This window comes from Heterocephalus glaber, unplaced genomic scaffold, assembly GCF_053883595.1.
Source record: "Heterocephalus glaber isolate CG9 unplaced genomic scaffold, H.glaber_assembly_v1.0 deba00001523, whole genome shotgun sequence".
NCBI classification, from domain to species: Eukaryota; Metazoa; Chordata; class Mammalia; order Rodentia; family Bathyergidae; genus Heterocephalus; species Heterocephalus glaber.
This window is the reverse complement of record NW_028258327.1, coordinates 20183755-20199410: the sequence shown is the minus strand read 5'-3', so window position 1 is coordinate 20199410 and position 15656 is coordinate 20183755. Positions and strand designations below refer to the sequence as shown.

General features: G+C 36.1%; 2 protein-coding genes across 8 annotated transcripts in view; one reads left to right on the top strand and one right to left on the bottom strand.

The window, feature by feature from the left end:
- LOC147824987 (uncharacterized) overlaps positions 1–15656 on the bottom strand; it is a 59242-nt gene that overhangs the window by 246 nt on the left and 43340 nt on the right. Inside the window, exon 2 of the mRNA XM_087188034.1 lies at positions 357–450. The gene's annotated coding sequence lies outside the window, so the exon portion shown is untranslated. The remainder of the gene's footprint in view (positions 1–356; positions 451–15656) is intronic.
- The window catches only part of Cfap206 (cilia and flagella associated protein 206), a 135160-nt gene that overhangs the window by 85341 nt on the left and 34163 nt on the right, over positions 1–15656 (top strand). For all 7 annotated transcript variants that reach the window (XM_021240776.2, XM_004860237.3, XM_021240774.2 and 4 more), the window contains exons 12-13: positions 2193–2333; positions 6207–6400. In XM_021240776.2, coding sequence (XP_021096435.1) covers positions 2193–2333; positions 6207–6400 — 335 coding nt within the window. The remainder of the gene's footprint in view (positions 1–2192; positions 2334–6206; positions 6401–15656) is intronic.

Here is a 15656-nt window from a genome sequence, read left to right as displayed (position 1 = left end):
TATCTCTAGAAAAGTAACTTTTGTTTTATATTTTTCATGTTATATGATAAAGTATTATACATCATTCTAGATTATAAAGCATCAATGTTCACTACAGAAAATTTGGAAAACAAAAAATATATAAGCTAAGTATCTTACTATCCAGCAGTAACCATTCCTAATACTATTCTTCATGTTTTGGTTAACAGTGATTTTCTGTGTGTGTGTGTGTGTGTGTGTGTGTGTGTGTGTGTGTGTTTCTCTTATAGGATTAGTGATTTTATTATTGATATGTAGTAGAAAAGAAGATTAATCCTCGCTATATTTGTTAAAAATAGAGCTCTAATTCTTTATAATGTTATTTGTTAAATACCTACCTCAGATTCAAGTCAAGAATTTATAAACTGGGCCAAGGATTTAGCTCAGTGGTTCCGCCACCTGCCTCATAGGCGCAAGGTTCCAAGTTTGATCCTGGTACCAAAATAAAAAAAAAAGAATTTATAAACCAATCAGTTTTATCCCTGTCAAATTAATAGAGCTATTTTATGCCCTTCAAGAGATGCATTACTTTTTTTTTTAAGAAATGCTATTTTTATCAATAAACTTTATACCTTTTGGTTTTGGTCTTTTCCATCTGAAAGACAATTTAAAATTCATGAGCATTGCCAAAATAGACTGTGGAACTTGAATTATTACCTAAAATGAATGTTTTTTCCAGAAAATCAAATTATATGATTTATGAATTTGTTTTCAAATTGTATTTGATAAAACTGAAACAGTGATTGTCTTTGTTTGTTTTGTTTTTTGAGACAGGGTCTCACTTTGTAGTTCAGGCTGGCCTTGAATTAATTATGCAGCCCAGGCTGGCCTCAAACTCAAGACAATTCTTCTGTCTCAGCCACTCGAGTGCTGGGATTACAGGCATGCGCTACCACACCCTGCTAGTGATTGCCTTTTCTAAACTATTAGAAATTACAAAAATTGAAAACTAAATCGGAGACTCAAAAGCATCCTTTCAGAAGTTGAAGTTTTTACTATTCATTTCAGTTTATTAAAATAGCACATGTAGGAAATATGAAATGAAATTGAAAAGTCAAAGTAAGTTCAAGGGTAGTTATAAAGCCAAACCATGTTGGCAAGATAGTTTACTTGTAACTTCTTAGATTTATTTGTGTCATTTCCCACCATGTGTCAACTCTTAATTCACTAGAATACCCTTTATCAAGTTATTCTCCTGTGAATTGGGAAAGCCTGTGTTCTTCTGAAGGAATTTAATTTACACCTCCCACATCTCATCACTGCTGGAGGACTTGGGCATATCAGGAATAAAACAGATTTTTTTTTCTCCAAGTTATGTATTCACTGTTACTTGTAGCCTCCAAATCATTTGGAATATTGCTGTTTGGGCTTAGAACCAGGTACAGAAGTATGAGGAGTATTGCAAAAGCTAACAATTTTAGGGAACAACGTTTTATAAATGTTTTTGTATAAAAATTTATTCAATTTGCTTATCATTGGAAGTAAACCAACTGACTTAAGGAAGAACTTTCAAAAGTATCAGGAATGGAAATTGTATACCTTTTTCTTTTTTTTTGGTACTGGGGATCAAACTCAGGACCTTGCACTTTGGAGGCAGGTAGCGGCACCACTGAGCTAAATCCTCATATACCTTGTTTTACCTTGTATACCTTGTTTTTAATATCAAGTTAGTAAGAGACATTTCCTTTGCTCTTCCTGCTTAGAACATTTTCTACTGTTTTGAGACACAATATCTTAGTATATAAACATCCAATTCAAAGTATTTGACCTTCTATATATTATTAAGAGCTCCATTATATTGAAAGAAATTAGCCTATATCTGCCATGGTCACATAACAGCAGGGATCAACACTTAATCTTTCAGAAGTGCCTCGGTCAGTTTTTCCCTCAGGAGAAAACCATGTTCTGAAGTGGCCTCTCCTCTGTGCTCTTCTTTCTGGAGCAATGATCTACCTCCAAGTTTGCTCCAGCAAGTCATGTTTACCTTGGACAGTCTCAAGGTTATCTGTACTTCCTTGCATGAATAGCCCTTCTCATAGATCTAGTTTTGTATCAAGTCTTTGTCAGGAAAAGTACAAAGCAATGAAAAGTTAATGTTTCTAATGAGCTACTGCTAATTTATTTAGGAAAGTTAATCGTCTCACTGAATGAAAGTTTTTCCTGTTTTATTTTAGAATATAAAGTCCATTTGTCGGATTTCAAAAAACTTGAATGGCTTTTCCCAGAAACAACAGAAAATTTTGATAAATTGTTAATTCAATATCGGGGATTTTGTGGTTACACATTTGCTACAACAGATGGACTTCTCCTTCCAGGTATATTATTGGAAACAGTATTGCTCCCACTTCCCCAATTTTTTCTTTTACATGGAGTGTCATTTTCATTCACTTGCTCACTGTTTAAAACTTTATGGAATCAGGTGGTGAACCTGGAAAGGAACTACAGAGGTGAACCAGTGTCTTTGTCCTGGAAGTGCTCAAAGTACAATCGGGTAGATTGACATGAAGAATAGATTGTAAGCAATAAGTAATATGCATACAGGTTGAATATCCTGTATCTGAAATGCTTGGGACCAGAAGTGTTTCAGATTTTGGACTGTTTTTGAATATTTGCATATACATAATGAGATATCTTGGGAATGAGACTCATATCTACGTGCAGAGTTAATTCATGTTTCCTGAACATTATACATATAACTGGAGGTAATTTTATACAGTAGTTGTAGTGTGCCTGTGTTTTGACTTGTGTAAACTATCACATGAAGTTAGGTGTGGACATTTCCACATTTGGTGTCATATCAGGCTCAAAAAGTTTCAGATTTTGGAGTATTTCGGATTTCAGATTTTGTATTTTCAGATTAGAGGTGTTCAACCTCTATTTAAAAATATGGGTGCCATAGTATTACAGAAAGGGGGTGACTCAATGCCTAATAAAATATTCTAGACTGTTATAATGAAGCGTGACTGCTTAGGGGGTCTCCGGACAGTCTACCGATCACACTGAGTAGGAGCAAAAATCAGCTTTATTGCCAGCAGTTTCAAGAGATTCAAATCACCTTGAAAGAGTCAAACAGAAGTTTACTCTTATTTTTATACCTTTGTGATTCTATGGGAGGGGGAAACAGCAGTTGTGATCACTGGGGAAGCAGCTATAAATCTAAACATAATTACATAAGCAAAGGGGCAATGAAGGGGAAGCAGGAAGTTTGGCAGGGCTTTCTGAGATTGCCTTGCTCTAGAGAGTTACATTACAGAAGTGACTATAGTTACAATATATCTCAGCAAGCATAGGTACACAGTTAACCCATGGTTGCCCATTTTTACACCGGGAGACAGTTTTCGCCCTCAACAGTATTGATAAAAATATTTCATGGTCCAAAATAATTACTAAAAAAGATTTCTAAGTTAGATTCTTCCAAGGAAATGGCCAGTAAATATTTTCTATAGAGTAAATTTTCTCTATGATATATAGATTATTGGAGCTTCACCAAAACAAAGAGTAAATCAAGGCACTGAGATGAAATACATTATTATCCAAAAAATGTTGTGTAAATTGGATATAACAAGAAGCACATTAGGGCTAGAATGAAAAACAGTTTGAAAAAAATTGTTTCTTGTTTATACCATTAACTCCCTCCTTCATTTTCTCTTTTTTATTTCCTGTATTACTGAAGTTTCATGGTTGGCAGTTGCTTCTACTCATTATAAAGAACTATTGGAATTATGTGCATACATGCTAGAAAGGTACACAAATTGGCTCATTTTTTAAATAGTGTTACCTTTTTCATAGTGAGAGTGACAAAAGGTATACAAAGGGGAACTGAGATAATAGAATTCTGAGGCTCTTATATGTTAGTCATCTTTTTGTTACTGTGATAAAATACCTGATATAAACAGCTTGAAAGAGGAAAGGTTTACTTTGGCTCATGTTTTTATAGTTTACAATCCATGGTTGGCTGACTTCAAGCAGAAAGGCAGGGCAGAGGAAGTCTACTCATCTCATGGCAGTAAGGAAGCAGAGAAGGGAAAGTGCTGGGGACAGAATAAACCCTTTCAGGTTATGCTCTCTGCTCCCTAGTGTCCTACTTCTTCCAGCTAGGCCGTAATTCCTAACAGTCTATTCAACACCCTAAATCCAGTCACTTTCCAAAAGCCCCACCTCTGATACATGAGCCTTTTGGAGGTCATTTTTGTTCTAAATCATAAGAGAAAATAATTGAGAGCCCATGCAAAAGTAAGGAGCAATGGAATGCATATAGTTTCTTTGCTTTCCTTCCTTCCCCTCTCCCTGCCTTTCTTCCTTTTCTTTTGATGCAAATGAGAAGGGCAGGTAGTCCTGCGGGACACACAGACATGTGTGTGGTTGATGACAGAAGTAGCATGATGTGGTTAAAAGGCCATGAGCTTGGATTCAGGAAAACCCGCTTTCTAGTCCCAGTTTGTATCACTGATGAACAAGGTGACCTTCGGCAAATCTCATGCCTTCTGTAGACCTCAGTTTGCCCTTAGGAAAATTACTAGGATCAGCCAAGAGGCCTGTATGGACACTTCCAGTTTCTACCACCTATGGCTCTAAGAAAAAAGGGAGAAATAGGAAAGTAGAAGAACTTGCTGGATTATGGGTTTTAGTTTAGTCTCTGAATAAGCTAGTCCTCTACTTACATTATTTTCTGGGCAGCAACAACCTTCATTACTCCTCCTTCCATTTGGGGATGCACAGATTAGGGGTTAAACCCCAAGTTGACTCTATGGCTTATCCTCAACATCCTTTTCCGATAGCTTCACTGACTTCATGGCCACCATTCTGCTCCTGGTTTGCACTGCTCAAGCAGCCCTGGCTTTGCTGTTCTTGAACATTCTGAGCCCACTTTCACTTCAGAGCCTTTGGACTTACAGTTTCCTCTACACAGAATGCTCTACATGCCCCCATAGCTTCATGCCTTCCTTTGTCTTAGTCTCTCCTAATCATCCAGTTTAAATCACTCCCTCTTTGCTTTTACTATGTATTAACTTGCTTTTCTTTCCTCCCTCCACTCCCTCCCTCCCTTCCTCCTGTAGCACTGGTCACTTTTTGGCCTCTGATACATTTGCAGTTTGTTGAGAACAGGGAATTTATTTTCTTGTATCTACTTAATGTCAAAACCCCCTTTAATAGGATATGAAGGCAATCTGGCTGTGACATCTGTCACCTCATTGATCACCAGGATTGATTCGGCTGATCTGGCTGGATAGGCAGGTATCCCCTTCCTCCCTCACTGCTCCATGTGTGTCCCTTCTGAGGTTTCCAGCTTGGTCAAAGAGGACGACCACCCCTGATAGAGGAGTATCATTTTTGGGTTTTTTTGGGTTTTTTTAGTCAAGGTTATAGGAGTAGCTGTGCTCCCACGCTAGAACCTGCAAACAAGGTCTCAAAAACTCCTTCAATAAATATTTGTTGAACAGGGGCTGGGGATTTAGCTCAGTGGTGCTATGCTTGTCTTGTAAGCACAAGGTCCTGAATTCGAGCCCCTGTACCAAAAAAACCCTGTTGAACAAATGAAATAGTAAATGAATAATACAGTATTACTGATCCATATGTATTTTCACTTTTTTTGGTACCGGGGATCAAACTTTGGACCTTGTGCTTTTGAGGCAGGTGGTAGAACCACTGAGCTAAATTCCTGGCCCATGATCTGTATATATTTTCTACAAACTATGTGAATATTTTATAATCTGTACTCAATGTTGAATATTTTTACAGTGGGAAATATTTTATAGCATGCAAATTTGCATTTTGGAAAAGATACCTGATTGTTGATAATTCTCAGAGTTATTTTAAAGACAATCCTTTCTGGCCATTTTGCCTTTGTTTCAGGGCTTGGTCCAAACAATCCTTTAATAGTTAGTTTAGCTTAAGTTAGATTTTTAAAAATCTACGAAATGGTTAAGTGACATTTCATAAAGGATTTTTAAATATCTTTCATCTAGATAGTGGAATGTATTTTATATAAAATATATTTAAAAACTACTCTTTAAAATAAAAAATTTAAAAAGTTTCACATAAAATATCTTTTAATAAAATGTATAATTTAAAAGAACATAACTGATAAGTTAAAAATAGAGTAAGTAGGGAATGGTTTTATGGCTATATTGTAAACATAAATCACTTAATATTTTACACCTAATTCAATTATTTTTCTTGATTTTCAGGAAATCCAACAATTGGAATTCTGAAACATAAAGAAAAATATTACACTTTCAATACCAGAGATGCTGCATATTCATTTGCAGAAAATCCTGAAAAATATATTGATTTAATTAAAGAAAAGGCCAAAAAACATGCAGAGTTAATTCAGCTTCTGGAGCTTCATCAACAATTTGAAACACTGATTCCATATTCTCAGGTAAGCAGGTCAATATTATGAGTCTATGATATTTAAAAAATATTATATTTAAAAAGTTATATATTTTTAAGAGTAATCCCCAAATCCAGGCAGAAATAAGAATAGAAGAGGGTTTTCAAAGGTTATCTGAAAAGAATTTACATCTAAAGATGAAAACTAATGGAATCCACAAAGAATAATGAAAACAAGATATGGAGTCAAACTGATAAATTAAAAAGACTGGAGAAAATCTGAAAGAGAAAAATCTGAGAGAGAAAAACTGAAAGAGAAAGAGAAAGGGAAATGCTTAATAGAGAAATCTATAGTTGAAAAATTAAAACTATAGTATTTTAGTATTGAAAATTAGAGGTGCTCAGCACAGATAACAGAGATAGTAACTTAATTTAGTATTCAGAGTTGCAAAACAATTTACCAGGTTTAAATTATAGTAAGCTGAAACAGCACAAAATGTATTTAAAGGTGTGTTTCTTGTATATCCATGTCTGATATATTCATCAGACATTTGATAAGCCATTTGCTATGTGCCAGGAATTATTCCTGGAATATGGAGATTAGCTGTGAACAAAATTTAAACATTTCTACCTGCATGGAACTCATCCTATTACTGTATAATTTTGTTTCTTCCTCTGTATCTTTCATTGTCATTGTTCACTTTTTATTTCATCCTTCAAGCTCTCCTCTTTCATTGAGTTCCTTTTTTAAAAATATACTAAAATAAACATTTTGAAGTACATATTTTAAAATGTTTATTGTTTGCTCTCTCTCTCTCTTTTTTTTTTTTTGTACCTTGCACATGTGAGGCAGGCAGCAGAACCACTGAGCTAAATCCCCAGCCCTGTATGCTCTTTTTAAATCAACATTTTAACTGTGAAGCAGGTGAGCTTTGATACCTCTGATCTGGCCAGCAGGGATCCAAGCAGTAATTAGAGAGAATTGACAAGCTGGTTAAGGTGAAAACAGAGGGTGGTCTGAACACAAGGGTTGAAAGATCAGAAAGAAGTTAAGGACTGAGTCATCTGGGGATAGGGTAGAAGATATACTGGTTAGGACCCTGGACAGCTCAATTGGGACTCGTGTGAGAGTATCTACTTTTTCTTGTTTGCTTATTTTTTGTTAGTACACATTTGCAGTACATAATCATTACATTTATCTGGAGAGTTGGTACATGTACATAATATTTCTTAGTTCTTTTTTCATCCTCTACCCTTCCCAACCCTCCCTGCTCCTTCCATCTTGTTATCCTTTCCATTTGTAAAAGCTCTATTTCTACTTTTTCTTTCAATTCTTTGTTTTTTTAAATTTATATATTTATTGGTACATTTTAGGTATACAATACATTTACATTTATCATTGATGTATTAACATGATGTATTAACATGATGTATTAACATGATGTATTAACATGATGTATCTTAGTTCTTATTTTTTCTCCCATTATCTGTGCACCTTTCACCCCCTCCACCCTTCCCTATTTACACAGACTTTGATTCCTTTTTTTTTTCTTTCTCATAATTTTTCCTTTCCTTTCTTCCCTTTCCCCTTCCCCTCCAGCCACCCCCAAACCCTTGGACCTTTTCCTATTTCAAATTATCAGTTATTCATTTTAATCATTTTCATCCTTATTTACACTTTCAGTTTCTCACAGCAGAGAAACTATTCGGTATTTACACATGTGTTATATTTATTTCACTTAAGAGTATGGCCTAAATATGCATCCATTTAGCTATAAATGTCTCTAGTTTCTCATTCTTTATGGCTGAGTAGTACTCCATTTTATAAAAAAAACCCCACATCTTCTTTATCCAGTTTCCAGTCAATGGTCACTTGGGCTGTTTCCAAGCTTTAGCTATTACAAACTGTGCCACTATAAACATAGATGCACATATATCGCTGTGGTATGATTCTTTTAATTCTTTGGGGAAGATTCCCAGTAGGGGAATAGCTGGGTCAGATGGGACCTGTAGTCCTAGTTCTTTGAGGTATCCCATATTGATTTCCACAGTGGTTGCACCAGTCTACATTCCCATCAACAATGGAGAAGGGTTCCTTTCTCTCCACACCCCTGCCAGCTAAATATTAATAGAGAAACACTAAACTTGCTGGAAGATAAGTTAGGTAGAACTCTTGATGACATTGGCATAGGAAAAGACTTTATGAACAAATCTTGAGTAGCATGGGAGCTAGCACAAAGAATCAGCAACTGGGATCTCGTCATATTAAAAAGCTTCTGCACTGCAAGAGAAACCACCAATAGAGCTAAGAGACAACCTACAATGTGGGAAGAAATTTTTAGCAGCTGTAACTCAGACAAAGGGCTACTATCAAGAATATATAAAGAACTGAAAAAAATCAGACCCCCCCAAATTCAAAGACCCAATTCAAAAATGGGCATCTGAAATGAACAGACATTTCTCAGACAAAGAAGTAAAAACAGCAAATAAATATATGAAAAAATGTTCAACATCACTGGTCATTCGAGAGATGCAGATGAAAACAACACTGAGATTCTACCTCACCCCACAAAGAATGGCTGCTATCAAGAAATCAACCAATCTTTCAGTTCTTTTTTTGTCCCCTTTCCCTTTCCTCCAGCCCCCTCCCTCCACCTCTTGTTCCTCTTTCCATTTGAAAAAGCTTTCTCTGCTTCCTATATCTATCCTTTATTTTTCTCTTTATATATAATTTAGGTTTCTCCTATAAGAGAAACCACACAATACTTAGACTTGTGCATCTAATATATTTAACTTAATATTGTGGTGACCAGGTGCATCCATTACCTATCAGTGCCTCAAGTTCTGTACTCCATTATGTGTAAATACCACATTTTCTTTATCCATTTATCTGTTGATGGGTATATAGGCTGTTTCAAAGATTTAGCTATTATGAATTGTATTACTATAAACATAGATATGCATGGATCACTATAATATGATGTCTTTATCTCCTTTGGGAAAATACCTAAAAGGGGACTGGCTGGGGCAAATGGAATTTCTACTTTCAGTAGAATCTCCATGTGAATTTCCAGTGGTTGTACTTTCTGATCAACAATTAAGATGGGTTTCTTTTTCCCACAATTCCACCAGCATTCATCATTATTTGATTTCCTAATGGCAGTCATTCTTTCTGAAGTAAGATAGAATGTCAATTTTATTGTAATTTGCATTTCTTTAGTGGCCAGCAGTGTTCAACATTTTTTACATGTATTGGTTGCCTGTACATCTTCTAAGAAGCACGCATTCATTTCAGTTGCCTGTTTTTTGATTGAATCTTTTATTTTTGAGGATCTCATTATTATTATTATTTTTATTTGGTACCGGGGATTGAACTCAGGACCTTGCACTTGCGAGGCAGGCGTGGTGCCGCTGAGCTAAATCCCCAGTCCATGGATCTCATTATTTTTGTGTTCTTTATTTATTCTAGATGTTAGTCCTCTGTCCAAAGAATAGCAGGAAAAAAAATTTTTTTTTTGCTGTCCAGAAGCTGTTTAATTTTATATATTACTATTTGTTGATTCTCAGTACTATTACTTGTGCAATCAGGGTTCTGTTCAGAAAGTCCTTATTTATACCTTTGTTTTCAAGAGTTTCACCTATTTTGTGTTCTACCAGATTGAGTTTCTGTTTAACACTGAGATCTTTGATCTATTTTGATTTTAGTTCAGTACATGTTGAGATATATGGGTCTAGACTCGATCTTATGAATATGGATATCCAATTTTCCTAGCACTATTTGTGAAGAGGCTGTCTTTCTTCTAGTGTATGTTTTTAGACCCTTTTTTGAATGTGTCTTAGGTTGTTTCTCCTTCCTCTGTTCTGGTCCATTGATCCACAAGTCTCGTTTTGTGCCAGTATCATGCTGTTTTTATCATTGTAGCTTTATAGTATCACTTCAAATCTGGGATTGTGATTTCTGCTTTGATTTTGTTACCCAGGATTACTTTTGCTATTCTGGGTCTCTTCTGTTCCATATGAAGTTTTGTATAGTGTTCTTTAGATCTGTGAGGAGTACTGTTGGTATTTTGATGGGGATTGTGTTAAATCTGTATATCAGTTTTGGAAGTATAGCCATCTGGACTTGGTGGTTTTGCCTATCCAGGAACATGGGATATTTTTTCTCTTTCTTATGTCTTCTTCAATCAACCTTATCAGAGTGATGTAATTTTCATTGTAGAGGTCTTTAACTTCCTTTGTTAGATTAATTTCTAAGCATTTTATTTTTCTTGATGTTATTGTGAATGGTATTGTTTTCCTAATTTTTTTCTTACTGAGCACATTATTAGTTTCTAGAAATGCTATTAATTTTTGTGTTGATTTTTTATACTGCTATATTGCTGAATTTGATTATTAATTCTAGGTGTCTTTCAGTGGGTTTTCTGAGTCTTGTATGTATAGGGTCATGTTATCTGCAAATAATGATACTTTGACTTCTTTCTCCCATATATACATATCCATCCATTTTATTTTTTTCTGTTGCCTGATTGCTCTGCCTAATATTTTGAGGATCATGGTGAACAGGGTTCATGATAGTGGACACCCTTGTCTAGTTCCTGATTTTAGGGCGAAAGCTTTTAGTTTTCCCTTATTTAATATGATGTTGGCAGTAAGTGTCATAAATGGCTTTTATATGATTGAGATAAGGTCCTTCTATCCCTATTGTCATCAGTGTTGTTTTTCTATCATGAATGGATGTTGGATTTAGTCAAATGCCTTTTCTGAATCTATTGAGATGATCATGTGATTTTTATCCTTGCTTCTGTTTATGTGATGGGTTACATTTATTGATTTGCATGTGTCAAACCATCCTTGCATCCCTAGGATGAAGCCTACTTGGTCATGGTGTATGATCTTTTTGATGATTTGTTTGATGATTCTGTTTGCCAGTATCTTGTTGAGGATTTTTTGCATCTATGTTCATTAGAGAGATTGGGCTATAGTTCTCTTTTTCGGTTGGCTCCATGTCTGGTTTTGGAAGCAAGGTAATGTTGGCTTCCAGGAATGACTTTGGGATACACCTTCCCTTTCCATTTCATTAAAGATTTTGAGGAGTCTTGGCATTTGATCTTCCCTGAAGTTGTTGTAGAAGATGGCAGTGAATCCATTAGTTCCTAATATTTTCTTAGTAGGTTATTATTCCTTCAATTTTATTGCCTATTTTGGGGTTATGTAGGGTTTTTAAGTCTTCTTGGTTCAGTTTTGGTTATTCATATATTTCTAGTCATCTCTTATTTTTTTCTGAGATCTCCAATTTATTGGCATACAAGTTTGTGAAGTAGTTATTAATAATCTGGATTTTGGGAATGTCCTTTAAAGAGAGTGACCCCAAATAAATAACCTAATGATGTACCAGGGTCCTAGAGAAACAAGAAAAATCCAAATGCAGAGCTTGTACAAGGAAATAAATGAGATCAGACCAATATGTTTCATCCTAGGGATGCAAGTATGGTTCCACATGTGCAGATAGGAGCAGAAATCAATGAAATGGGGGTAAAAGAACAATACAGACAATGCAGAGCTGTTTCATTGAATAAACAAAATAAACCAACCATTAGCTGATCTTACCAAAAAAGGAAAGAAAAGATAAAAATCAGTGCAATTACAAATGAAAAAGGTGAAGTCTAGGTTAACTTTCAAATCAAACAATTCTGCTTCCTCCTTTTGTTGTAAGACATTGGCCTTATCTGTTTAGTGTCTCTTTGCCTGTGGGCCAAATGGTGGATGTACATGTTTTTTTTGATCAATCAAAAGGTTACTCTCAAAAATGTTCAATATTTATTTTTCTTCATATAGTGAGCCAGTTTTCCTAACATAAATTACTAAATAATATATGCTTTTCTCACTAAACATAATGCTTCTGTATTATATTAACAATTTTCTTATCAAATGGATTTCTTTCTAGCCTCTCTAATCTCTTCCATTGGTCTATTTTTCTGTCTCTGTGCTGATAATACACTGTTATGGGTTATAACTAGATGTCCCCCTAGCCTCACACTCTCATAGGTGGTGTTTTTCACAACTGGCTGCATCTAGGGCCTATGATATTGGGATTAAGGGTGTGTGGTACTAACTTAATCCACTGACTAGAATTAACATAGTTCTGCGTGTGGATAATGGAAGCCCCCACCTGGGTGGCACCAATCAAGGGAGAGGGGGAAGGCAGACTGCTACTTACTGCTTGCTGACTTCTACCTGCCATGAACTATTTCTCCTCTGTGATAGCCTTCTGCCTAGGAGCCAGCCAACTATGGACTTAAACCTCTAGAAACTGTAAGCTGAAATGCACTTTTCCTCCTTTAACGTGTGGATGTTGGTATTTTATCTCAGCAATGGGAAAAGTAACTAAGGCATACTCTCTTTCAATTATTCTTTCTTTGTAGTACAGTTATCCCTTGGTATCTGTAGGGATTGGTTCCAGATCCCTCAGATACCCAAATCTTTGGATTTTTATGTCTCTTCTATAAAACAGTGCAGTATTTGTATATAACTTACACTTATCCTCCCATGTACTTTAAATCATTCATAGATTACTTATAATACATAATGTAAATGCTAAGTAAGTAGAGTTATACTGGGTTGTCTAGGGAATGGTGACAAGAAAAAACATCTGCATATTCAACACAGACATAATTTTTTCCCAGATATTTTTGCTTTACCGTTGGTTGGGTCCACGGATGCACTATGTACAGATAGGGAGAGCCAGCTGCATATTTGATTATGTATCTGATAAGGAAGCCCTCCTTTTTTATTTTTTTGGTACCAGGGATCAAACTCAGGACCTCATGCTTGCCAGGCAGGCGCTGTGCCGCTGCGCTAAATCCCCAGCCCCTGGAAGCCCTCCACTTTGTCTTTATTTTTCCAAATTGTCCATGTATGTTTCTTAGTAAATTTGCCAAGTGCCTACAAAAGTTTCCCTGGGATTTAAACTAGAATTGCATTAAACTAAAACAATAGAAATTTTATGTATTTATTAATTTTAATTGCCTCATTCATAAAATACCAAGCGCTTAGTCTTTTCCTCTAGTTAATTAATTATGCCTTAATACAACTTTATGATTTTAGTGATATTTTATTCTTCATTTATAAAACAGTTGTTAAGATAGCTTTAAAACATATTCAACTCTGATCCTATAAAAAGTATGAGTTTAAAAAGAAAACAAAACTACTTGTGCAGAAATGGATATCTGAAACTTATATTTGGAAAATATTTATATAAGCCAAAGAAGATATAAAATGTATCGCTATCTAAAACTATCGATAAGCAAACATGTGTATCCAGTGTCTCCAGCAAGAAAACAAACATTCTCATATTTTGTTTTGTTTTGAGTCAACCTTCTGAAAACTTTTTTTGGATTTTTGAGATAGAGTCTCACTATGTAGACTACGTTGATTTTGAATTCACTTTTTAGCACAGGCTGACCTCAAACTCTCTGCAATCCTTCTGCCTCAGCCTCTCAAGTGCTGGGATTTACAGGTGTGCACTACCACACCCACCAAAACAAATTTTTTTGTTAGTACATCATATTTGCTGCATGTAGTACTCACCATTCATCAGGGAATTTGTACCTGTACATAATATATCTTAATTTGTCTCCCTTTTTTTTCTGATTCCCCTTCTTTCCCTTCAGGGCTTTTTTCTCTCCCAATTTTGAGAAGCTTTGTTCCCATTTTTTTCTTCCATTCTTTGTTTTTTTAAATCCCCTTTCCTTTTCTTCCTTCCCCCTCCAGCCTCTGTGTTCTTCCCATTTGAACATGGTCTTCCTACTTCCCAATGTCTGTCTTCCATTTGGTTCCTTATTTTCCCTTTGGGTTTCTCCCACAATAGAAACACTGTGGTATTTGGGTTGGGGATCTAGCTCTGCTGCCCGCCTCAAAAACACAAGGTCCTGAGTTCAATCCCTGGTACCAAAAAAAGAAAAGAAACACTGTGATATTTAAACTTGGGTGTCTCATTTATCTTACTGAAAATTATGGTCTCCAGGTGCATACATTTACTTACAAATGACTCAAGTTTATCCTTTATGGCAGAATAGTACTCACTCCATTGTGTATTAATACCACATTTTCTGTATCCATTCATCTGTTGATGGGCATATGGGTTGTTTCCAAGATTTACCTGTTATGGTTTGTGTTTAGATGTCTCCCAAAGCCTCACACAGATGAGGCAGGACTTTCTTTTTCAAAGGTGGCTGAATCTGGAATGTGTGATGCTGGGATTAAGGGTGTGTGATTACTCCACGTGAGTGATTGGTTTGGCACTGCCCTAATCCCAGTAGTCCCCATAAGATAAAAGGGGCAGAAAGCTGTTAAACCCTCTTGTTGCCTTTGCTGCCTTGTGCAAGCCATGTTGTTTCTCCTCTGTGATGCTTGTTTGCCATCCCAGCCTTGGAGCCAGCCAATTATGAACTGAAACTTCTACGAACTATAAGCCAAATAAACCGCTTCCCTTTTAACTTTGGGTGTCAGGCATTTTGTCTCAGCAATGAGAGAAAAGTAACTAACACAGAAGATTGGTACCTGGAGTGGGGCCATTGCTGTGATGTTGCTTGGCCATGTGGCTTAAGTTTATAAGCCTTGAGAATCAAATTGGAAAGGTTTTGAGAGAGCAACCAAAGAGGCAGCCCTGGTAAGCTCTAAACTATATGGGAAATTTCGGTCAGAGCCTGGAAAATCAGAGTACTGATGGAAATGCTGCCACTTAAGATGAGGTTCAGGAGGCCTCTATTGAAAACTGCATTGACTGCTAGATCCCAGGCAGTGTATATTGTGCTTTGGCAAGTAGTTAGTGTGCATTTTGCTTGTGTTTAGAGACATTGCCTGGGTGGCAGAAAATTTCCATGCAGTATATTGTTGGGATGGTGGCATGGTTACTGTTTAGAGCTTTGGCCGGATCTGTGCTGGAAATTAAGACTGGAGAACCAGCAGGGTGATTTGAAGCGTTCAGCCAGAGAGGCTCCAGTGCAGGTATGGATTACAAGGACGAAAGAGAGGAGAACGTGGTTGTAGAGAAGAAACAGGACAATGGAAAAATGACCTGAGGCCTTTTACCAGACGGGAAGAGTATATTTGGATTGCTGGAAATCACATGGGACCTCCTTTAGTGTAGCCGCTCCTGTTGTCAAAGTTATGGGAAGCAAGGTTTGTGATTTTAATAGCTCTCTCCTATTAGGATTTTAATGTAGTAGCATGATGTTGATGTATGTAAGAATGTTTTTTAAGTATTGTTAAATTAGGTACATAAATGGAAACCCACAGCTTTAAAA